This window comes from Miscanthus floridulus, chromosome 6 (assembly GCF_019320115.1).
Source record: "Miscanthus floridulus cultivar M001 chromosome 6, ASM1932011v1, whole genome shotgun sequence".
Taxonomy (NCBI): domain Eukaryota; kingdom Viridiplantae; phylum Streptophyta; class Magnoliopsida; order Poales; family Poaceae; genus Miscanthus; species Miscanthus floridulus.
In genome coordinates, this window is record NC_089585.1 from 117,905,551 (window position 1) to 117,929,701 (window position 24,151).

General features: G+C 50.0%; 3 protein-coding genes across 3 annotated transcripts; 1 reads left to right on the top strand and 2 right to left on the bottom strand.

Annotated features, from left to right (window-relative positions):
* Positions 1-1,423: 1,423 nt before the first annotated feature.
* On the top strand, positions 1,424-8,309 carry LOC136461090 (DNA-(apurinic or apyrimidinic site) endonuclease, chloroplastic-like). The gene is made up of 7 exons (XM_066460540.1): positions 1,424-1,565; positions 5,622-5,625; positions 5,799-5,973; positions 6,072-6,119; positions 6,314-6,394; positions 7,468-7,621; positions 7,882-8,309. Exons 1-7 carry the CDS (start codon positions 1,424-1,426, stop codon positions 8,001-8,003), a joined length of 726 nt encoding a protein of 241 aa, XP_066316637.1. The 3' UTR covers positions 8,004-8,309.
* Positions 8,310-9,320: 1,011 nt separating this feature from the next.
* Positions 9,321-9,764, bottom strand: LOC136461091 (jasmonate O-methyltransferase-like). The gene is made up of 2 exons (XM_066460541.1): positions 9,639-9,764; positions 9,321-9,539 (listed from the first exon to the last, which is right to left on the bottom strand). Exons 1-2 carry the CDS (start codon positions 9,762-9,764, stop codon positions 9,321-9,323), a joined length of 345 nt encoding a protein of 114 aa, XP_066316638.1.
* A 4,395-nt stretch (positions 9,765-14,159) lies between these two features.
* Positions 14,160-17,598, bottom strand: LOC136459265 (uncharacterized). The gene is made up of 2 exons (XM_066459140.1): positions 17,113-17,598; positions 14,160-15,594 (listed from the first exon to the last, which is right to left on the bottom strand). Exons 1-2 carry the CDS (start codon positions 17,174-17,176, stop codon positions 14,630-14,632), a joined length of 1,029 nt encoding a protein of 342 aa, XP_066315237.1. The 5' UTR covers positions 17,177-17,598; the 3' UTR covers positions 14,160-14,629.
* Between the last annotated feature and the right edge of the window lie 6,553 nt (positions 17,599-24,151).

Sequence of the window (24,151 nt, forward strand, 5' to 3'; positions counted from 1 at the left end):
TGATGGATAAGTCTGGCTGCTATGGTCTTTGTGGGGCTGTTGTGGTCTTTGTGTTTTTAGAACAACATAGGACAGCATCTTAGACGAGAGGACAGCATCTAGGACAGCATCTTAGACTAGCATCTAGAGGACAGCATCTTATCATCTAGGACAGCATCTTAGATTAGCATCTTAGACTAGCATCTTAGCATATGCTTGGCTGGCTAGCAGCCTATAAATATGTATCCCCAACCCCTTGGGTTGGCATGGCATTGAGAAGTAAACCATAAAATTGTCCCAACTCCTAGTGTCATCCTCTCTCGATGAGAGTAAGAATTCTGCTACTTTAAGAATTCTGCTACTTCCAAGAGTGAGAATTCAGCGACTAACAAGTGGTATCAGAGCCGTATTATCCTATAGCCTGAGCATCTCCTGCTCATCTCCTCTCCCAACCACACAACAGCCCCAGCTGCGAGCAGCAGCTCCGGCCGCTCTTGCTCACTCCTCCCCCGCGCAGCAGCTCGTCTGAAGCAGCCCTCTCCCCACGCAGCAGCCCTCCGGTAGCGCGTCATGTCCATAGGGCAGTCTCAGCGCTCGGTCGCCTCGAGCACGCGGCGTCGGCAGGAGGCCGAACTTGCCGCGGCAGAGGAACGCGAGCGAGCGGCGGCAGAGACCGCTGCAGCGGCGGCAAGGGCGTCGAGGCTGGCAGCAGCCAGAGCGGAGGCGGAAGCAGCGGCGGAGGCGAATGCAGCGCGTGCGGCGGCAGCGGAGGTCGAGGCTCTGCGCGGCAGCATCGGCAGCTCCATTTCCGCTGATGACACTGCCGACGCGGACCTCGAGCTGCTAGAGAGGGAGGCAGCGCGAGCGCGGGCGGCGCAGTGGGCAGCCGCGCACGCCCACGAGCGTGGCGGCAGCCCAGACAGGCGCGGACGCGCTGGCGGCGCTCCTGGAGGAGGCGCACACGGCGGTGGCGCTCCTGGGGCAGCCGCGCACGCCCCACGAGCGCGGCGGCAGCCCAGACAGGCGCGGACGCTCTGGCGGCGCTCCTGGAGGGGGCGCGCACGGCGTCGGCGCTCCTGGAGGAGGCGCGCACGGCAACGGTGGCGGACGGGTCGATGGAGAGCGCGGCCTTCACAGGCAGCGTGGCTCTCTCTCCCCGGATCGGTACCGACGGGTCGATGGAGAGCGCGGCCTTCACAGGCAGCGTGGCTCTCTCTCCCTGGATCGGTACCGCGGTTATCACGGGCTCCAGGCTGTTGTCAGGGACGTCGGTCCCGGCGGTGGGTGGCCTACCCTCACCAAGACCAACTACGTCGAGTGGGCTGCGGTGATGAGGGTAAAGCTCCAGGTGCGGCACATGTGGGAGGCAGTCCGATACGGCGACGTCGACTACGACCTAGATCGACGGGCGCTGGATGCCCTCATCGCTGCAGTCCCGCTCGAGATGCAGTTCTCGCTTACCAACAAGCGGACTGCCAAGGAGGCTTGGGACGCCATCGCTGCGGCACGCATTGGCAGCGACCGTGCCCGCAAGTCCACACTGCAGGCACTTCGCAAGGAGTGGGAGAACCTGGTCTTCAAGCCAGGTGAGGACGTTGATGACTTTGCTCTCCGTCTCAACACTGTTGCAGAAGATGGTGCAGTTCGGCGATGACACCTACGGCGAGGAGAGAGCTATCGAAAAGCTTTTTCGCTGCGTCCCCGAGAAGTACAAGCAGATGGCTCACTCGATCGAGTCCCTGCTGGATCTCTCCACGATGTCGATCGAGGAGGCGATAGGTCGCCTCAAGGTCGTCGACAGCGATGAGCCACTGTCTCTCTCGGGGCCCATCACCACTGGCGAGAAGCTCCTTCTCACTTGGGAGCAGTGGCTTGCCAGCCAAGGTGATAGGAAGAAGGGGGAGCCTTCTTCCGCGACAGGCGGCCGCAAGCGTGGCAAGCCACGCAAGGCGCGCAGAGACGCCCAGGCCGGGGCGCGAGGACGTGCCGAGGGTGATGCCCGCGGAGGCGCCCAGGGCGGCGCTGCCGGTAGGCACAAGCCGGCACGAGACGACGCATGCCGCAACTGCGGCCAGCTCGGCCATTGGGCCAAGGACTACCGACAGCCACGACGCGGCCAGGCCCACGTCGCACAGGCGGAGGAGGAGCCGGCTTTGTTCATGGCACATGCAAGCATTGAGCTACCTCCAGCGGCACCGGCCGCAGCGGCTCTCCTCCACCTCGACGAGCCAAAAGCACACGCCCTCCTCGGCGATAGCTCCGGCAACGACAAGACTGACGGGTGGTGCCTCGACACCGGCGCCACCCATCACATGATCGGTCGACGGGAGTTCTTCTCCGAGCTTGACTCTAGCGTCCGAGGCTCCGTCAAGTTTGGGGATGCCTCCGGCGTGGAGATCAAGGACGTCGGCTCCGTCATCTTCACCACCATGTCTGGTGAGCACAGGCTGCTCACCAGAGTCTACTACATCCCCGCGTTGAGGAACTCCATCATCAGCTTGGGACAGCTGGATGAGAACGGTTCGCGCGTGGTGGTTGAGGACGGAGTCATGAGGATTTGGGATCATCGTCGTCGCCTTCTTGCCAAGGTATCCAGAAGCGCAAATCGACTCTACGTCCTTAACGTGCAGGTGGCACAACCCCTCTATCTCGCTGCTCGTCGGGACGACGAGGCGTGGCAGTGGCACGAGCGTTTCAGCCACCTTCACTTTGAGGCCATGAAGCGGCTCAGTGCCACGGAGATGGTGTGAGGCCTGCCGTGCCTCGACCATGTGGAGCAGCTCTGCGACGTCTACGTGTTGACGAAGCAGAGGCGACTCCCCTTTCCACAGCGGGCTAGCTTTCGAGCCAAGGAGAGGCTCGAGCTTGTGTGCGGGGACTTGTGTGGCCCGGTGACACCGGCCACACCGGGAGGACGACGCTACTTCCTGCTGCTCGTCGACGATCTCTCCCGCTACATGTGGGTGATGGTCCTCGGTAGCAAGGGAGAGGCTGCAGACGCCATCAGGCGCGCGCAGGCTGCTGCGGAGGCGGAGTGCGGCCGCAAGCTGCGCGTGCTGCGCACCGACAACGGCGGCGAATTCACGGCGGCTGAATTCGCGTCGTACTGCGCTGACGAGGGCATTCAGCGCCACTACTCCGCGTCGTATAGCCCGCAGCAGAATGGCGTCGTCGAGCGGTGCAACCAGACGGTTCTGGGGATGGCTCGGGCCCTCCTCAAGCAGAGGGGGATGCCGGCTGTCTTCTGGGGAGAGGCGGTGGTGACGGCCGTCTACATCCTCAACCGCTCGCCTACCAAGGCGCTCGACGGCAGGACGCCGTACAAGGCTTGGCATGGGCGCAAGCCGGCGGTCTCCCACTTGCGGGTCTTCGGCTGCCTCGCGTTCGCCAAGGAGCTTGGCCACATCTGCAAGCTCGACGACAGGAGCACTCCGGGAGTGTTCATCGGCTACGCGGAGGGCTCGAAGGCCTACCGCATCCTCGACCCGAAGACAGCGTGTGCGCACGGCGCGCGACGTTGTGTTTGACGAAGGGCGAGGATGGGCGTGGGACAAGGCGGTGAACGATGGCTCGGCTCCGACGTACGACGACTTCTCTGTCGAGTACGTCCACTTCGAGGGAGCTGGGGGAGTAGGCGGCTCTTCTTCGGCGAGCACGTCTACCCCAGTCCCCGAGCCTCCACCGACCCTGGCGCCTGCTACTCCGACAGCACCACGCTCTCCAGCCAGAACCTCGACTACGATGAGTTCTTCGCCGGCTCCACCACAGCCGGCAACGCCACGCACTCCAGCACCGACAGGCACCACTCTGGGCACGTCTACTCCACCACCAGCTCGTGTCGAGCACGGCCCGGTTGAGCTCGCTACTCCGCTCTCTCACGACGAGGAGCGCGTCGACGCGTACCACGACGGCGAGCCGTTGCGGTACCGTACGATGGAGAACCTTCTCGGCGACCAGCCGGTGCCGGGACCGGTGCCTCACGACCTGGAGGCGCAGTTGCACCTTGCGTGTGACGACGGCGAGCCTCGGTCGTTTGCAGAGGCCGAGAGACACGTGGCATGGCGCGCCGCGACGCAGTTGGAGATGGATGCGGTTGAGAAGAACCGCACTTGGGAACTTGCTGACCTTCCTCGTGGTCATCGCGCGATCACCCTTAAGTGGGTGTACAAGCTGAAGAGGGATGAAGCCGGTGCCATCGTCAAGCACAAGGCTCGCTTGGTGGCACGAGGTTTCGTGCAGCAGGAGGGGGTCGACTTCGACGACGCCTTTGCTCCCGTGGCACGGATGGAGTCCGTGCGACTCCTCCTTGCGCTAGCTGCCCAGGAGGGCTGGCGTGTTCATCACATGGACGTCAAGTCGGCGTTCCTTAACGGCGACTTGAAGGAGGAAGTCTATGTGCACCAGCCGTCGGGATTTGCGATCCCCGACAAGAAGGGCAAGGTGCTCCGCCTGCGCAAGGCCCTCTATGGCTTGCGGCAGGCACCGAGGGCGTGGAATGCCAAGCTGGATTCCACGCTAAAGGGGATGGGCTTCGAGCAAAGCCCGTACGAGGCGGCCATCTACCGACGGGGCAGTGGAGGTAATGCTCTGCTGGTGGTTGTCTACGTCGACGACTTGGTGATCACCGGCACCAAGGATGCGGAGGTGGCGGCATTCAAGGAAGAGATGAAGGCCACCTTCCAGATGAGTGACATGGGGCCTCTCTCCTTCTACCTAGGAATCAAGGTGCACCAGGATGACTCCGGGATCACGCTTCGACAGACCGCCTACGCCAAGCACGTCGTTGAGCTAGCTGGGCTCACCGACTGCAACCCAGCTCTCACTCCAATGGAGGAGAGGCTGAAGCTGAGCCGCGACAGCACGACGGAGGAGGTGGACGCTACGCAATACCGACATCTTGTGGGGAGCCTTCGCTACCTCGCCCACACACGGCCGGACCTGACATTCTCCGTCGGCTACGTTAGTCGGTTCATGCAGCGACCGACAACGGAGCACCAGCAGGCTGTGAAGAGGATCATCCGCTACGTTGCGGAGACTCTCGACCACGGCCTCTACTACCCTAGGTGCCCTAGGGTGGCATACTTCGTCGGGTACAGCGACAGCGACCACGCCGGCGACATCGACACCAGCAAGAGCACGAGCGGGATCCTCTTCTTCCTCGGCAAGTGCCTCGTTAGCTGGCAGTCGGTCAAGCAGCAGGTGGTGGCCCTGTCCAGCTGCGAGGCCGAGTACATAGCGGCCTCCACCGCTTCGACTCAGGCGCTCTGGCTCGCTCGATTGCTTAGTGATCTCCTCGGCAGAGACACTAGAGCGGTGGAGCTCAGGGTGGACAGCAAGTCCGCTATGGCCCTAGCAAAGAACCCCGTCTTCCATGAACGCAGCAAGCACATCCGGGTGAGGTACCACTTCATCCGAGGCTGTCTTGAGGAAGGGAGCATCAAGGCGAACTACATCAACACCAAGGACCAGCTTGCGGACCTGCTCACCAAGCCCCTTGGGAGGATCAAGTTCCTTGAGATCTGCTCCAGGACCGGGATGGTTCAACTTTCCCACAAGACGACGCACAGGACTTAGGGAGAGAATGATGGATAAGTCTGGCTGCTGTGGTTTTTGTGGGGCTGTTGTGGTCTTTGTGTTTTTAGGACAGTATAGGATAGCATCTTAGACTAGAGGACAGCATCTTAGACTAGCATCTTAGCATCTAGGACAGCATCTTAGACTAGCATCTTGGCATATGCTTGGCTGGCTAGCAGCCTATAAATATGTATCCCCAACCCTTTGGGTTGGCATGGCATTGAGAAGTAAACCAGAAAATTGTCCCAACTCCTAGTGTCATCCTCTCTCGATGAGAGTAAGAATTCTGCTACTTCCAAGAGTGAGAATTCAGCGACTAACAAGCATGATCAGGAAGGCAGGCTTAGTACCTTGGAGTTTGATGATTTTTACTTGGTCAACGCCTATATCCCAAATTCTAGCCGTGGTTTACGTAGACTGGTAAAATCTATTTTTCCTTTATATTGTTAGTGTTCATTTATGTTGCGCTGCAATTGCTTAGCATATCTAATTTTGTTTTGTTGCCTCTTGGTCTTCAGAATTACAGGGTCAATGATTGGGATCCATGCTTTAGCGACTTCATAAAGGTGCATCCACTTAACTTTCCAATGTCCTTATTTAGTATGACCCATTGTTATTTTTATGTCAATTGAGGAGCTGTACTGTGCTTTTTATTCTTATTCTGTGTTGTTCTACACCATGGCTTGTACTCCAACTTCTCAATTTGTCCCTTGAGATATAACTTTGCAAAGTGCAACTGAGATGAGCTTTTGGTCTGCAGAAACTGGAATGTTCCAAACCAGTAATTGTTGCTGGGGATCTAAACTGTGCTCGTGAAAGTATTGACATTCACAATCCTCAAGTAAGTGTACTTGCTCACCCTTTCCTTAGAAACATTGTCCAAACGTTTGCACATGCTACTGTTCTCTTTTCATGGTTCTCAATGACAGAATACCATAAAAGACCAATGGAACTTTTTTGGGGATCTATATAATATATGTACATTGTTATAGGTGCCATTTTTTTTTAAGGGGAAGTCACAAAAAAAATTAAGGGGAATTGCAGATGTTTTTTTCCCCTTTCTGAGGAGATATGCCTCCTGTTTTTTAGTACATACTTTCACATAAGAGCTGTTATATCCTCTAGAGAACATGATAGGCAGGTATACCATGCTGTAGTTAGAAGCAAGTTTTTGTTTAGGATGTTCTAGCGTGTCGTGTCTAAATATTGTTATCTACTAAAAGAACAATTAGATATGAAACACAATTGCCTTTCAAATCCTTGTGACTTGTGAGTATTGTTCTCTTAATTGTTTTTTGTCCTCTGACATGTATGGTTCCTCATTCTGAGAAAATTTCGGAGAAACTTTTTTTCTCGAATACGCAAGAGCATTGCGTATCATTTGTATTAAGAAGGAAGCAGAAGTTTATGTTACAAGCGTCCTTCTCTGGCCCGGCAGAAATACAAATTGTGTTTATTGGCATCTTCCCTTGTCAGGGTTACAGTATAACTTTTCTAATGTGCTAGGAAATACTTTTTTTATATCGGTGCTAGGAAATACTTTGAGATCTGTCCATGAGCATGCCAGTACCATGTTCCATAGAATCATAGGTACACAAAGCTTATAATCTTTTTCAGCAAAGATAAAAGAATAAACACATAACAGAAAACTCTAAAAGATATACTACAAAACAGGCATATCCAGAACCTGACATCAAAAAATAGCCTTGAACTTGTCAGTTCTCCATAGCTTGATATTGAATATACACTGTTGCTAAAAGTTAAACAAGGAAGTCACCTGTTTGCTCTAGGATAATATCTGTGCATAAAACAGTCTATTTGAGTTCCCATTTACTTCCCAGTTTTCTTTCTTGTTGTACCAGTCCCTTGCCATGGCCTTTAGGTGGATAACTCATTTCAAATCTGTTTTTTCAGGCAAAAACCGAGGCTGCAGGTTTCACAATTGAAGAGAGGGAGTCATTTGAGGAGAACTTCACTAGCAAAGGCCTTATTGATACATTCCGTAAACAACACCCGAATGCTGTGGCCTACACTTTCTGGGGTGAAAACCAGCGCATTACCAACAAAGGTATCGTGTAGTGTGTTGGGGTGATTATCCAGCAACTTAATTTCTCAAATTTGGTTGTCTTTGCATTTCAACTAAATTACAACGACGGAGCAGTCCCCTGGCCTCATTATTTTGGTTGACACTATCAATCGTAATTATTATTATTTTGAACAGGCTACTAGTAGTAGTAATAGAACTATCTCCTCTTTACGTAGGCTTTTTTGTTCTTTGCTGGAAATATATAATGATCTGTTTTCACCTTTTGATCTAAATATTAACAGGCTGGAGACTGGATTACTTTCTTGCGTCAGAGTCTATTGCCGACAAGGTCCATGATTCCTACACTCTGCCAGATGTATCGCTCAGCGATCACAGTCCAATTGGCCTTGTGCTGAAGTTGTAGGCACCGATGCATCTCTCAGCTACTTGACAACTGAAGCATGAAGTTTAAGCATCGTCCTAAATAAAAAGACTTTGTAGAAAGATTTTATGTAGGCTGAAAACTATTCAAACTCAGGTGGTGGTACTTCGCGTGGTCTCTTGTGGTCTGTGGAGGTAGTGGATCGCCTATTCACGTTGTGTTCGTGAAGTTAAAATATAGCCTAGAGCAATTAGCTGATGTTCTTATACCTCGTGAATACATCCCACCGAATTACTTCACTGTTTTACATTCCCAATTTGGCATCTTGAATTTAGAGTGTTTTGCGAAGGAACTAACTTTGTTCTACTATATTTGTTCTATGCATATATGTCTACTTGCATTTACCCGTATTCATGACCACCAGACAAAGGGTCAGCTTAGTCCACATAACTGATAACTCTGCATTTTGCTTCACATGGCGTTACTCTTAGTCCACATTTTTTTAGATATAATATGATGGATTCATTAGTATGGCCTCTATACCCATGAAGGGTATAGATAGCTAAAAGGATACAAGAGCACTTAGCTCACACTTCAACAAAGAAGAGAACACATGACTAAAAAAGAAAAAAAAACTACGACATTGACATATCCCTGTTTCCCGACATCCTCTGCTGCATTATGCTCCACATGGAGTTGCTATTAAAATTATTGTGTAACTGCTGGGCACATAGATTACATCGCTTCCCTATCATGTTTGTGAAGTTTCACAAGGTTTTTTCCCATGTTCATATTTAACGTTTTTTACTGTCATATTTAACGCTTTTTGCATGCTGTATAAGATAATAACATCATAAAGACAAACGAGTGCACAGCTTTGGCATTGCAAACAAAGCGTATCTTAGTTCCATTAATAGTTTAACCCAAAACTTTAAGCTAGTAGTAAAAAACTGGCATAATTCTCTGTGCCACGACAACGCACAATTTTTTACTGAAAGCCTGTTTGTATAATGAAGTCATTATTATTAACATGTGAAAACAACAGAAATAAATATATAATAACCCCCTCAATTTTTGAAGCCAGATAAGTAAATCTTGAAATCAACACAAATGGAAAACTGTTGAATTAGTCATCAACTCTGCCTTTCAAGAGAAAGAGCAAGGAAAACCCTAGGATTCTTGGTAAGTTCATTTTGTAAGAGAGCTTGACGGTTGAACTTCTCTGCTGTGTTGACAAATTGGCTCTGTTCGACTGATAGATAAGCCGGTTGATAAGCCGGCTAAAGCTGTTTTGTTGTGAGAGAAAAATACTGTAGATTCTAGCTGATAAGCCGGCTGATAAGTTCAAGCGAACAGGGATTATTGGTTCAGTATTATTGGCTCAATGCCAGCCCTAAGCGCATATGCCATCATCTTGGGGCTGATCACTGCTTTGTTCACACCAGCTATACTGTCATGCACTTGAAGTTCATTAATGGAGAAAGATCCCTGCTCTTTTATTATCTCCTTTACTTCTTTCTCAGACGGCGAATATACTGGTATGTAGAAAGCCTTCAATTTTTGCTTATCAAGCACACCCTGCAGCAAGAAACTCAGGAATAATAAAACATTGAGTTGAATTTCCTGTAGTGAGGTCCAAAAAACCTTTATAGGATATATAAACCAGCAAATTCATACCCTTGATGCCATGTCGTCTAAAATACGGGCTATGAACTCCCATATTTGTTGAGCTGATCCATCGCTGGCAGAAGCCGGAGATTGTGTTCCAGTCAAGGAAACAATCAACCTTCCTCCAGGAACCATCTCCTACGCCCTGCACTCCAAGAACAAAAGAAGGTCCTTTCTAAATTGCTGGGCATAAGGATCAAGCACAACGGGCCGTGTTTTCCGCCATAGTTGCTCGTCGCTATGGTACATCGGAATGCCATTCTTCAGTAGGTCTACAGGTACCTACCAGTTACCGCGTCTTAAACATTAAGCTTAAATAAAAGTAGTTGATACTACCGTAACGGAACAGAGAATATGTGGATACTAGCTTTGAAAGCCAGTGCAAGCTATTTGATGAGAGGACAAGATGCACCGATCCAGTAGTGAACAGTCATCCATAGAACTATAGAAGGACCCAGGCACAATACTAGTCATGACAAATGGTGAGAAACCGTGCTCACCCTTGTCAATGTTTTTCCTTTCTTGGAACGCTACCAAGTGCTTGACTGTAGTGTTTAAATCATTGCTGGGAAGATCGTTGAGGAGCAGGCTCAGCTCAGGCCGTGGCTGTTGGAGTTCAAGACACTGGCGATGAATGGCATCGACAGCAAGGTGAGTGCGCTGGGGCCACAAGAGCAGCCAAGGTCCGCAATCACCATCGCTTCTGGGAAGGGGTGTGGAGTTGCCACACAGTTTCATGATGGGCTCTTCTATCTGTGGCTTCAATCTCATCTGCTCTGCACTCTGTGCACACGAGTTGTTAAGTTTTTCTGTTCCATCTTTTGCTTATCAAAATCAACGAGTTAATGGCTTGTTCTGTCTAAATCAGTTTACGAACAGGTCGAAGTTAAACTGTTTGTTATCAACCAGGGAATTCGAAATAACGCTGACTTCTGAAAAGGGAGAACCTAGATGAGCTAATTAACCTCTAACCTTAAGAAATCGATCAAGTTGAAGAATATCTTACCCAGTTCTACTTAGTGATGCCATATTAACTGACCTCTAACCTTAAGATTTTGTATTAACAAACAAGTTCTGTCGACTAAGACGCACCTGAAATGTGGAGTTACGAGCATAGCTTGTTTCTCCTTCTACTGGATTCTTTTTTTTCCCGAGCGTGTCCTTGTGACACGTATTTCATTAAGTAGAAGCAAAGTTTAACTGATTACAACATCCTCAAGTAATCCATAGATTACAGTGGAAGGATGGAAGCCAACATGACCTGAATAAACCTAACTTAAATTACATTACATGAAAGTTATGCAACCAATTGGGCAGGTGCCAACGAGACTGGCAAGCCTCCTCGAACCCCGCCATGTCGAATTTCATAAGCGCGCGAAATGCGGCCCTTTTTGTGGAGTCGAGCAGGCCCTGAAATGACCACTGGAAGTCTGCCACTGCCTGGTTATCCGACGGCTGTGAGGCGGTGAGTTCCCACTTGGACACAAGCACCTTCTGTGCTAGAAGGTTGGCATTAAGGATCCGAGAGGCACACTTTGCCGCCAGACGTGTGCTACAGCGGACGGTGACCGACGACGGAGAGTTTGTTGGGCATCCATCTGTTCAAGTTCTTCACCAACGAAGAACAGTCTCGCAGCTGCCAAGAACTTTGTGCTGAAGAACCAATGTGTGGGAGTCTAGTTTATACGCATTCTTGTCAACTACTGCTCTACTATATGTATTACTTAGTGATGCCATATTAGTTTATCTGACCCTGTGGATGAATTTTATTTCATTATCACAATTGTAGTGGACCGAAGCTGCAGATTCATGCATTGAGTTAACAACCTGCAGAGCATTCAACTAGAGAACCTGAACCACGTCCTTGTAAAAGCCATTAGTCAACGGCCGGCTGCAAGCAATTATATAGAGCTAATCAAGTTGCAAGGGCAACACGTTATTAGCAATCAAATAACACGGTTAACAACAAAGCCTGTCGTACATACAAACCAGTGCTAATTAACCATCCTTTGTATGTTAATCATAGATGTGACAACTTTCTATAACACAGTGCGGACATTGCAAAAGATGAAGCTGTCGGCACTGTTCCTCAAACTTGACATACAAAAGGCTTTTGACACGGTGAGCTGGAACTACCGCCTCGAGGTATTGCAGGCCTTAGGTTTCGGACCACGCTGACGGGAGTGGGTTTCGATCCTTTTCCGCACGACACCATCGAGAGCGCTGCTAAATGGACACCAGGGTCAAGCTTTCAACCATATCAGATGGGTTCGGCAGGGTGACCCTTTATCCCCCATGCTGTTCATACTCGGTATGGACCCCCTTCAACGCCTACTAGACATGGCAACACAGCAAGGCGTTCTTACTGCTCTTCCTCTACCTACGGCTAGGTGGAGAACCTCCATGTATGCTGATGATGCGGCTATATTCACTAACCCAATCAAGGAAGACTTGGACTCCATCACGACGATCCTCTAGGAATTCGGCAGGGTCTCAGGCTTACACATAAACCTACAAAAGAGCTCAGTCCACCCGATCAGATGCCAGGACATCGATCTAGACCATGTGTTAGCCTCATTTGCAGGGACAAGAGAATCCTTCCCGTGCCGCTACTTAGGATTGTAGCTCCACACGAGATCCCTGCAAAAGGTCCATGTGCAACCTCTCATCGAACGCATTGGGCAGAGGCTACCTGGTTGGAAAGGTAGATTGATCAACAGAGCGGGCAGACTTCCTTTGGTCACCTCGGTGCTATCCTCAATGCCTACCTATCACCTCACTGTATTCCCACTGGCGGTATGGGCAAGAAAGAAAATTGACAAACTCATAAGATCTTTTCTTTGGAAAGGGGAGGAGAACACTAATGGAGGACATTGCCTGGTAAATTGGTCGACAGTCTGCAGGCCAAAGGAATTGGGAGGGTTGGGGTGCCCGATTTGGAAAGATTAGGAACAGCCTTGCGCCTACGTTGGTTGTGGCAGGAGTGGGTGTATGACTCAAAACCTTGGACGGGGACAGAACTGCCGTGCAATGACCGAGACCGACTGCTCTTCAATGCCTCAACCACGATAACAATTGGGAATGGTAACAAGGCACGTTTCTGGCACCATAATTGGCTAGAGGCTGAAGCTTCAAGATACCTAGCGCCCCACCTTTTCGAGTTAGTGCGTTGTAAGAACAGGCGGTTTGCCAGGAGCTACAAAATGGTAGCCGGATCCGATCCCTCAGGACACGAATCACAACTTCTGTGCAGATACAGGAATTTGTCGGTTGTCGCCCTTTGGATCAGGCTTCAGGATGTGCAGCTGACGCCCGAAGTGCAAGACTCCATAGTTTGGAGATGGACAGCTGATGGAAACTAGTCCACGCGTTTAGCGTACACGATACAGTTCCGTGGTTTGCATCACAAGTTCCAGGCTGATCTCATTTGAAGAGCAAGGGCTGAAAATAAATGCAAAGTGCATGCATGGATACTAATAAATGACAAAATCCTCACGGCCAACAACATGCAAAAGAGAGTGTAGCCACATCAAGAACACTGTGTCTTGTGTAATGGACCTTTGGAGACAAGGCTGCATCTATCCCTGCTATGTCCCTTTGCTAGAGCCGTCCGGAGCCAGGTGTTATCCTGGAAAATTTTTGATGTGCAGCTGCCCCAACAAGATCCCCAGTGCCCCGCCGATTGGTGGGAGGATGCGGCGACCAAGGTGCCAAAGCAAGAATGCAGAACATTTAATGGAGTGTTTATCTACATTGTGTGAAACCTGTGGAATGAAAGGAACAAGAGGATTTTCAAAAATGAGCACAAAACGTCAGCACAAGTTGCCTCATTGGCCAAAGAAGATATTGTTTAAAGGCGTAGGGCCATGTGTATTGCGGGGTAAAACAACAAGTGTGTGAGTGGTGGCTATTTGTGTTTGGTCCTATGACTGGTGTGTTTGACACCATGTGCGCTCTTGTACATAAACCACTTTTCCTTAGTGGCAGAGCTCCTACCTTTACTTTCAAAAAAAAAAAAAAAAGACCAGCTTGCATCTGTTTTTTATTTGGCATCTGAATGATAGCAATTCCATAGATTGTCACGAATTCCAGATAACAAATTTGTTAGTTACAAAGTTGTAAATCTCGTCAATCTCTACAAACATGACATAAAACATGTCTTCGTCCAACTTGTGTGTAGCAACTATTCACAGAGACACACCATTACACGTGCCTCTCGAAACAATGCTCTCCCAATACCTTGCAAACGACTAATTCAACTCAAACCGATCGGTGTTCGAGAAAAAGACTCAAACCGATAGGAAAAGGTTGGTAGTTGGCATTATAAGCAAGCATAGCATGTGCCAAACCAAGGGACACAGCATCTTATATACTTAAATACGACTAGCAGCTTCTCAATTGAACTACACAATCTGCAGGCGTTGAACATGGCCGTTTCTTCAGAACACAGAGCCACAGGAAATTGGTACAAGGAGAAAATCACAATACCAGAAAGCAATGTAGCCATGTAGAGGATATAAGCTTCTAGTCGTGACATTCGACATCAACATACAAATGAGTCAAAACATTTGTTCTTATAACCACAGAAGATGTAAATTAAAGTAGCACCATCCTTATTCTCACTGCTGCAACACTGAAGCTGCAAGTAGCCAATAAACCAAAACTAAGCGTAGTGGGCGGGTCATCTGCAAACTACAGATATCGAGACAGATATATATACAAACAAATGGCTGATAATTAGTACTACCTACAGCAGCTTAAGGGGACTAGGGGGAGGGGGAACATAACCAACAGATGATCTACTGGTAGGGGGAACATAACCTACAGATGATGTACTAACTCTAATCTACCTCATCTGAAGATGTCCACCATTACTATTGTTGGTGTAAAACTGCTGACACCTCCAAAGCGTAGTGGGCGGCAGAGAGGGGCACTTGCCGTCTTCTCTCAATGCCGTAAGCCCCTTAGCTTCTTACTCACATAGCCCCCTAGCTTCTTACTCACATAGCTAGTGACTGCTTGGTATAATCAGCTTGCTCATAGGAGTAATAATGCATATCATTCCTTACTCGGCAGTTCCTCCAACCATTGTTTGCACCATTGTGTTCATCCGTTTGGTACTTTGATTTCATTGGCTTTGAGCTGATGGGGCCTCCTCTATTCCTGGTGTTTCTTCTACCCAAGTCATTGTTTCGCCTTCTCCAGTGAGTCCAGTGTCCATATGACACACCCTGGCTGTCAGGCACCTCATAGCTACCTTGATGGTTGTCCCATGGATCAGTCTGAATAGCAGCAGGAGCCCAGCTGTAATCATGCTTCCAAGCATCTTGGGAGCCATCCCTCATGATCCAGTTGGCAATGCAAGGATTCGTCTGCTCCCCCCAGCTGCTGGTTTGATCCTGCTGTTCCTCATACACTTCCCAGTTCCCTGAGTTTTGCTGATCAATTGTTTGAGCAGGTTGCTTGACAGAATAATCCCAATTTGCCAACATCAGCTTATTTGCTTCAACTGAGTGTTTTAACTGATTGTCCCAGTTTGCAGAGAGCTGCTGGCCATGAGTGAAGCTGGTCTCCGTGTCACCCCATCCTGTAACTGGAACTGGCTTGTCTGAGAAAATAAAAGAGTCCCAGACATCAGGAACACCATTATCTTTTCTGGGAACACGACGACGTGATTTCTCCAGATCAGCCACCAATTCAGGATCAACATATTCATCTGGGTTGACTATATCGATAAACATGTTTGGGTCAGGCAAAGGGATATCATAATGTTGACCATGATATACAGCACAGAAGCGCGCCTTTGCATCATTGAAGGCTTCTAATGCAGCTGAGTCATCCCAATCAACCACACTTTTGTACAGAGACATCAATCTCTTGGTCTCACACAGTTTAGCCCAGGGGATAGCACAAGCATCAGTGCAAAATTTCTTTTCCCACAACGGAATTGAAAAATTTCCACTGCCTGAAATAACACATAAACTGTATTTAGTGAGTAAATAAAACTAATCTATGCGGAGAAAAAGAACCTCTGTTTGCTCCTAGACTTATATCACCACAATACTGGTGGTTTTCTCTGTATGAATACCAATTAGAATTCAGAAGAAACACTACAACAAGAAGATTGATAAAAAGAAACACTACAATAGTAATGGGGCAACAGCAGATAAAGAACAAAATAAGTAGCTGTCAGAGAAAGGGCTAGCAGTAATTAGTCTGCATAATACGAAAAATCAAGGGATACTTCGTTTAAATGCTAGCAAAATATTGAAAAAGACAAATTTAGGATAAAAAAAAAACACAACAATTATGTAGTCCTTAATTGTAAAGTATCAAGTAGGGATTACGGGTTATATGGAAAACTGAGTACAGGTTCAGCTTAGGTCAGTCATAGATATGAAAGTAAGCTAAGAAACTTTTACCAATTAATTTGGCTCAGAAGTGTTAGCTTCCATGAATTTAAGCATGAATAATAACTAAAGGGCGGGCCTGGTGCAAGCGGTAGAGTCTTACCGCCTGTGACCGGAAGGTCCCGGGTTCGAGTCGCGGTCTCCTCGCATTGCACAGGCAAGGGTAAGGCTTGCCACTAACACCCTTCCCCAGACCCCGCATAGAGCGGGAGCTCTCTGCACTGGGTACGCCCTTTTTTAATAATAACTAACATAGATGTGTACAAAAATCATAACACATCAAACTTAACACCTTTCCTGAATTTCAATGTCAGGCAAGAAAATTATTGTTTATTGTTTAATATTTAAAAGTATTTCCTAAAGCTTTGGCAGGGGGTGTAGGTGTACAGATGACCGTTGACCATTGTCCGGTTTAAATACTCACCAAGCCCTTTCAATATCATTCACCAAATGGTCTCCAAAATCGCTAGTAAAGGGTGCTATTATGTCATAAGCATTCTTGCTAAAATGGAATAGGTTCTCCTTTACAGAACATGTAGTGATCAAGCGCATAAACTGATCAAGATTACTACCATGGAATTAGGAAAATATTTCATTCCCACGCGAAAAAACATACAGGTTAGTTTTTCTGGATTGAAGGCGGTGCAGGTGGCACACGTAAATGGAATGACTAGGTTCTTTCGAGTTTCGATGTGAGTTCCCTGAAGACGGTTGGTACCCTCGCACGTCATTTTCAAGAGAGAGGGTAGCAAGCCGCCGGTGCCACCCACACGAACGCATCACCAGAAACGGCATCAAATACTGACACCGTCACACGAGAGCTAATTGTACGCGGACTGTCGCTGCTCGCCATCATTGGCATTTCGGCAGGGACACTCGGACCAGAAGGAAGAGGAGGATTTCGGATTCGCTACCCAACCCCGGACACAATTTACATGTGAACCGTGAAAATCCAGAAGAAACCACTCGACAAAATCAGAAGCCGAGGAAGGGCGCAACCAATCTAACCCAGTCCAAACCGGAACGCATGCTAAGACTGTGTAAACAGGACGGGCAGCGATCGAGGAACGTACCCTGAGAGCGCGGCGGCCGCCGGGGCTTGCCGGGCTCCGTGTAGATCGGCCGCCTCTCCGCCATGGACGGCCGCTGCGGACCTCTCCTCTCCTCCCTCAGCCCAACCCTCGGCGGAACACGCGAGAAAAGGCGCCCGGACCCTCCCCTCCAGCCTCCACCCCCAGCGTGCGCGGACGCGACCCGAAAGGCGCAGGCTGCCGCCCACCGGATACGGCGCGCCCGGTTAAGTCGGCGTGGAGTGGGAACGCGAACGAGTCAGGCCTCAGGCGAGCGGCGAAAGGCCCGCGGGAGGGAGGGGAGGAGGCGGTTTGCCGGTTTGGGTGGCGTCGTTGGTTTCGCTCGCGGCCGGCGCCGACGCCGAGGGGCAGTGGGAGATTATTAAAAGAGCAGGAAAAGCTGGGATTTTTATTGTGCGTCCGCACATTTTTGCCGCAGCAGGCGGGCGTGTACCGCCGCCGATAGCTCTGGCGCTGGCTCCATGTGCTGCTTCCGTCCGCCTCCGTTTGACGGTTCTGTTTTGACATCTTCTTTAGATCATGTTTCAGCCATTAACCGCTAATAGTGAGTGTCGGCGTTTCGAGTTACCATCAACAATTAAATTTTTATTATTACACATTTGGCTCAGACTGGTTCGGATGATGTGTTTAAAGGACACAAGATTTATACTAGTTCGGTATAAGAATATCCCTACGTCCATTTCGTCGCTGTTGCTCGTGTTACTAGCACCGAAAGTTTATAGTAGGGATTACAAACGGGCGAGAGAGAGACAGGTCCCAGATCTTTGGTGAAAAAAGTGAACGGGTGCTGAGAGCTCAGTCGCTGCTCAGCCGTATGCTTGTGTTGTGTTCTGATCAGTTTGAGGTTTGATGGGTTCGTGATGATTAGATCGGGTCTGGCCTCCGATGACACTCATCCTCCATGGGACGTCCTGCTTTTCCTTTTATAGATCAAGGGAAAGCACGGGTTATAGCGGAGGAAAAAAGAAGAAACAAGAGGGAGAGGACGGCCCTCAGGACCACCGGGTCCTTATCCTTCATGCGGGTCCCGCCTACCCTGTAGATGTCAACAGGGACAGCTCCACGTCGCGGCCCTGTCCGCCACTGTCGCCACGCGTAGGCGTCGTCTACCGGTCATGGCATTCCATTCCGTCGCAGCGGACGTCGTTGTGAGCTGACGCGCCTGCTAGTGTTCATACGGGGGTTAGGCAGAACAGCACCAGTACGCCTGACGTTGTTCTTGATGTGAACTCTCCGGTATGGCCCTCCGTGGTCACGGGTTACATCGGGGCGTGCCGGTCTCTTCCCTAGTGTCAGAACTTTGAACCAGGCCCATATGCTTAGACCTAGAGTGGTTGGTGGCAGCATGGGTCTTCGTCGGGCGAGACGCAGTCCGCGACCTTGGGTCGGGCGAGGCGGAGCGTAAACCCAAGGGTCGGGCGAGGCGGAGCGCAAATCCAAGGGTCGAACGAAGCGGAGTGCAAACCTAAGAGTCGGGTGAGACGGAGCCCATGGCCTTGGGGCAGGGCGAGAGGAGCGCAAACCCAAGGGTCGGATGAGGTGGAGTGCAAACTCAAGGGTTGGACGAGGCGGAGCCCGTGGCCTTGGGGTCGGGTGAGGCAGAGCCCTTCCCTAGAGGCCAGGCGAGGCGGAGCACAAACCCAAGGGTCGGGCGAGGCGGAGCCCTCATCCAGAGGTCGGACGAGGCAAAGCTTGCACGCCTAGGGGGCGGTTGGAGCTGTAATCGCGCTCTTGACTGCTTGGATGAATCAATGTTGATGGTCATTAGCTGCTCCTCTTCGAGTACCCTAGTATTGGTCCCCGATAGTAGCCCATGAGCCTACGAAGGAGTAGAATACTCCTTCAAAGGCTTTTCTGAACGGGAGGACTCTAAGGGCCTTGGCCTTCTTTTGTCACCCACGACGCGACCTGAGGACGGTGACTCCCTTTCATCGAGATCGGACCCCTCGGGGGTATAGCCGTGAGATTTGGTGGTGAAGGTGACTATGACGCCTAAGAGGGGGGGGGTAAATTAGGCAACTTAAAATTCTAACTCTAAACTATGGCCTCTTTTTCTAACTTTAGCAAAACATATGTAAAAGATAAACTATCTAAATATGTAACTACGGTTGTACTAGTGTGTTGCTATATCTACCGCAAAAAAGAGTTACGCAAACAATGTAAATGCGAAAGCTAAAGAGTAAGGTAGAGATATGCAAACTCCCGTCGATGACTTTGATATTTTTACCGAGGTATCGAGAAACGTGCAAGTTTTCTCCTAGTCCTTGTTGGAGCCTCTTGCAAGGAATCCCTCGCAAGGGCCAAGCTCTCAGTCGGGTAACTCCGTGGATAGCCCTAGGCCTTCCCCACGCGTAAGTGGGTCTCCGGTGTGCCTCTCTCGGACCGCTTCCCGCCGTCTTCACTATCAAGCTTCTAGTCGAATTGCCACGGGCCTTATTTTCTTCGGTACACGGTGGCGGCCACACCATAAACGTGGTTGGTGTGATCTCGTAAGACTACAAGCCCCTCCGATTTACAACAATGGTACGCGCAAGCACCGAGTGGTAAGGGGATGCAAACCTCACTAAACACTAAGCCTAAACCTAGAGCAAGCACATAAGCGGTGGTCTAATCAACCTAAGCACTTCGTAAAAGCACCTACGCTAATCACCTAATGAATCACTAAGCACTATACAAGAGGAGATCACTAAAATGGTGTATCAACACCCTAGATATATTTCCTCAACTCCACACTTCTCAAATGGCCGGTTGGGGGTCTATTTATAAGCCCTACTAAAAAAGTAGCTATTGGAGATGAAATTCCGCTTTTCTGCTACTCACCGGACGCTTAGGTCGTCCTGATCAGACGTGTCCGATCGTCCCAACCGTTAGAGCCATGATCAACTGATCAGACACTGGTAGCATTCGGTCGCATGCCACTAGACACGTCCGGTCACAATTTTGCCGCTCTAGAACCTTTCTGTACTCGATCGGACGCTACAGTCTTGCGTTCAGTCGATTTACCGCCAACATTCGGTCAGTACCGAGTGTGTCATCGGTGCGTTCGGTCACTTTACTGTTTAGCGTCTGGTCGATGCTGCTGACGCCTGCTCCACCTTGATCACACGACTCAATGTCATGTCTCATGTGCAATAAGCTCCTTCATCATCACATGTGTGAGCTTTGCAACATCTCCAAGCCATTTTCACCTTCATGGCATATGTTGCTCACACACATGTACTTGTGGACTAATCACCTGTGTATCTCATATAAACACAATTAGTCCATCTAAGTTGTCACTCAATTACCAAAACCAAACAAGGACCTTTTATCGTGTCAATGGAGATTCTGTGGGATTGGCTCGAGGATAGGATCAAACGAGAAGGTTGAGATGACCCTGTCTGCTTCTAAGCGGGTCAAGCGAAAGCCACTAGGCCTCATCTACATTTTCTCTCCTAGCTCTGTTCCACATGAGGCGGCCTCGAGCCCTTCGTAGGCTAGCCTTCGAACCCCGGTTAGTTCGATTCTTGAGTTAGGGTTAGGCGGCTTGAGCCCCCTAGCCCCGTTGGGGTCGGTAGGGGTTAGCCATGTTTCATGCATCACCCTATTCATGGTTTCTGCAATCGAAGGGGCTGAGCTAATGGCACTTGTCTCGATGGCTCGAGTGTCACGCTCGGTGAGCTCACTAATGGGCATGTCTAAGTGGAATCTGGGTCTATCATTCGTTGATGGGGCTGGCATAGCCCTCATATGGCATTCCACTGCTCCTTAACCCACCTCTCAGTAGATGCCTATGTCGCTCCAGAGAGCCACTCAGGTGGCCCGCTGGCCTCTCCTTGATGGAGGATCGAACGAAAAAGGTCAAGATGTCGCAATCCGCTTCTGAGTGGGGTCAGGCAAGGGCTGATGGGGCTCATCTATGTTTTTCTCCCCTGGCTCTATTCGACGCAAGGTAGCCTCGAGCCCTTCGTGGGTCGGCCTTCGAACCTTGGTTAGTTGGATTCCTGAGTTAGGGTTGGGTGGCTTGACCCCTGAGCCCCATTGGGCTTGATAGGGGTTGGACGTGTTTCATGCATCACCCTGTCTATGGTTTCCACAACTAGAGGGACTGAGCTAATGACACTTGCCTCGATGGCTCAAGTGTCGCGCTCAGTGAGCTCGCTAACGGACATGTCCGAGTGGAATCTGGGTCCGTCGTTCGCTGACGGGGTTGGTATAGCCCACATGTGGCATTCCACTGCTGCTTAACCCGCTTCCCTATAGATGCCCATGTCGCTCCAAAGAGTGACTCAGGTGGCCCGCTGGCCTCTCCTCGATAGAGATTCTGTGGGCTTGGCTCGAGGTTAGGATCGAACGAGAAAGGTCATGATTTTCCTGTCCACTTCTAAGTGGGGTCGAGCAAGGGCCGCTGGGGCTCATCTATGTTTTTCTCCCCTGGCTCTGTTTGACATGAGGCGGCCTCAAGCCCTTCGTGGGCCGGCCTTTGAACCTCGGTCGGTCGCCGCTCATATTGAATGAGACACTACCGCTTCGTGACACGACGTGAAGCGTTGTGATGCAATAATTGCATATGCAATGCTTGGATCTATGAGATGAATGTTTGGATGAATGCATGAATGAATGTATGAATGAATGAATGTATGTATGAATGTATGCATGAGAATGGATGAATGAATGATCATGCACTGAAAAAGAAAATTTGAGGTTGGTAAAGTTACCTTGATGGCTTGAGTGATGGGTTCAGGGAGCTCTTACCGGATATGTCCATATGGTGTATAGATCTACCGTTCGTGATGGAGTTGGCGTAACCTGTATGGGGCATCCCACTGCTCCTTACCCATCTCTCGGTAGCGGCCTAGCCCATCCGATCAACTTGGGTGACCTGCTGGCCTCTCCTCGATGGAGATTCCATAGGTGGGCCTATCTAAACCCTTCCTAGGAAGGCGAAGGGTAAAGCTCGGGGTGTGGGGATAAAAACTCTGATCACGCTGGTGAGCAAAAATGTCATAGCCGCTGGGGCGAAGGTTTCTTGCGGTCCAATCAGATTTACTCAGAGTTTGTTTTCGTACACCTTGCCTCTAGGTTTTAGTGTGAGAAAAGGGGTCGGACATTGAGAATGTCTATCGGATAGACCCTCTTGCTAAGCCCAGAGTGAGGCCCGACCCCCTACCGTTGCTGGGGTCGGGGGCTCGATAGCAAAATTAATAAGAGAGAACATGCGTAAATTAGGAGTGACCGTCTCTCGGCAGAGGCCCGAACCATCCAATTGACTTGGGTGATCCGCTGGCATAGGACTTACCTTGATGGCATGAGTGATGGGTTCTGGGAGCTCTTATCGGATATGTTCGAGTGAAATCCAGGTCCGTTGTTCGTGATGGAGTAGGAATAACCCACATGGGGCATTCTACTGCTCCTTACTCATCTCTCGGTAGCGGCCAAGCCGTCCGATCGACTTGTGTGACCCACTGACATAGGGCTTTCCTGTAGAGATAGAGGATAAGATCATCCCCCCAAGAATTTAGTTAGGTAGATGAGCCATGCGGTGAACTTGTAATAAGTGGACAAGCTCTTAAATTTCATTATGGCCTAACAGATTTTTAGCCCTTCTCCCCTTTTCGTATAAAAAAGGTTAGTGTGTTTTGACCCCTTCTATCGTTAAGGCCATAAAGCCTAGGGTGCGGGTGAACAAACTCTAATCACGCTAGTGAGTAAAAATGTTGTAGCCGCTGAGGCGTAGGTTTCTTATAGTCCAACTAGTTTTACTCAGCGTTCATTTCTGCAACCCTAGCTTCTAGGTCTCAACATGAGAGAGGGTCGGGCACAGAGAATGTTTGCCAAGCGGATAGACTCTTAAACATGTACAGACTCTTTCCGTGGCTAAGGCCAAAAAGCCTGGGGTGTAGAAAAAACTCTGATCACTCTGGTAAGCAAAGATGTCGTAGCCGCCGAGGCATAGGTTTCTCATAGTCTGACCAGTTTTACTCTATGTTTGTTTTCACGACCATCGCTTCTAGGTCGTAATGTGAGAAACGTAGAGACTATCTACCGGATAGATATGCTCTTATTAGCCCCCGAGCGAGGCCTGACCCTCACCGTTGCTGGGGTCAGATGTCACTAAAGATCTGAGAGTTTGAAAGCGAAACTGATAAGAGAAAGTATGTTTATTAAAGGTAAAAGCGACATAGCTGCTTGATGTTCTAGGCATTAACGAAGACTTCGCCGTCGATAGTCTTAAGCTTATAGGCGCCTGGTCGGAGCACCTTCACGACAATGTATGGTCCCTCCTATGACAGAGAGAGCTTATGGCGGTTCTTGTTGCTCTAGACGAGGCGGAGCACCAGGTCCCCGACGTTGAAGGCCCGACCCCGCACTCGACGGTTGTGGTACCGACGCAACACTTGCTAATACTTGGCCGAGCGAAGGAGGGCGACATCACATGCTTCATCTTACTGGTCCATGGCATCTTTGAGGGATGCCTCGGCTCCCTGTTCGTCATACGCCCTAACCCTTGACGATCCATAGTCAAGGTGCGTTTGTGCCATAAGGTGGCCAACGATCTCTGCAGTGTTGCGGAGACCAAATGGGAGCGCTGTCGGGGCGCTCTGGATGAGGTATTCTGGAGAAAGTGGCTCTCCTCCAGCAAGCTGTGCCATGATGTTAGCAAACGAGAAGATGAGGTGGCATAGGTCCTCTCAGGGTGGTCGGGGTCCCAGAAAGGCACCTCCTATAGTCAAAGCCAAGGAGCTGGTCACTCCTAGGGGCACAGACCTCTGATGCGTGTAGCTATGCTCCTCAAGTGCCTCGACGATCGCATTGAGGCCAGTGGAGTAGAGAGGTTGGATGGTGGCGAGAGCCAGCACCAACTCTCCCTCGTCGTGACGATGAAGTCTAGGTCCTCGAAGCGCACGTGCGCGCCCAAGACCTAGCTGACATTGTGACTAGCCATCTGAGGCTTGGTGTGGATGTCAAAACGTGTAAAAGGCCCCTACCTTGCGCGCCAACTGTCGGTGTTTCGAGTTACCATCAACGAGTAAATTACTAG

What these genes read in the sequence shown, in the direction of transcription:
- LOC136461090 (XM_066460540.1), top strand. Translation starts at nt 1,424, where the DNA reads ATGCAGTTCTCGCTTACCAACAAGCGGACTGCCAAGGAGGCTTGGGAC. An exon ending in GCCGTGGTTTACGTAGACTG is followed by an intron (nt 5,974 to 6,071) that starts GTAAAATCTATT and finishes CTTGGTCTTCAG; the next exon opens with AATTACAGGGTCAATGATTG. An exon ending in GCTTTAGCGACTTCATAAAG is followed by an intron (nt 6,120 to 6,313) that starts GTGCATCCACTT and finishes TTTGGTCTGCAG; the next exon opens with AAACTGGAATGTTCCAAACC.
- LOC136461091 (XM_066460541.1), bottom strand. Translation starts at nt 9,764, where the DNA reads ATGGTTCCTGGAGGAAGGTTGATTGTTTCCTTGACTGGAACACAATCT. An exon ending in TAGACGACATGGCATCAAGG is followed by an intron (nt 9,540 to 9,638) that starts GTATGAATTTGC and finishes TTCTTGCTGCAG; the next exon opens with GGTGTGCTTGATAAGCAAAA.
- LOC136459265 (XM_066459140.1), bottom strand. Translation starts at nt 17,176, where the DNA reads ATGGCGGAGAGGCGGCCGATCTACACGGAGCCCGGCAAGCCCCGGCGG. An exon ending in GCGGCCGCCGCGCTCTCAGG is followed by an intron (nt 15,595 to 17,112) that starts GTACGTTCCTCG and finishes GTGTTATTTCAG; the next exon opens with GCAGTGGAAATTTTTCAATT.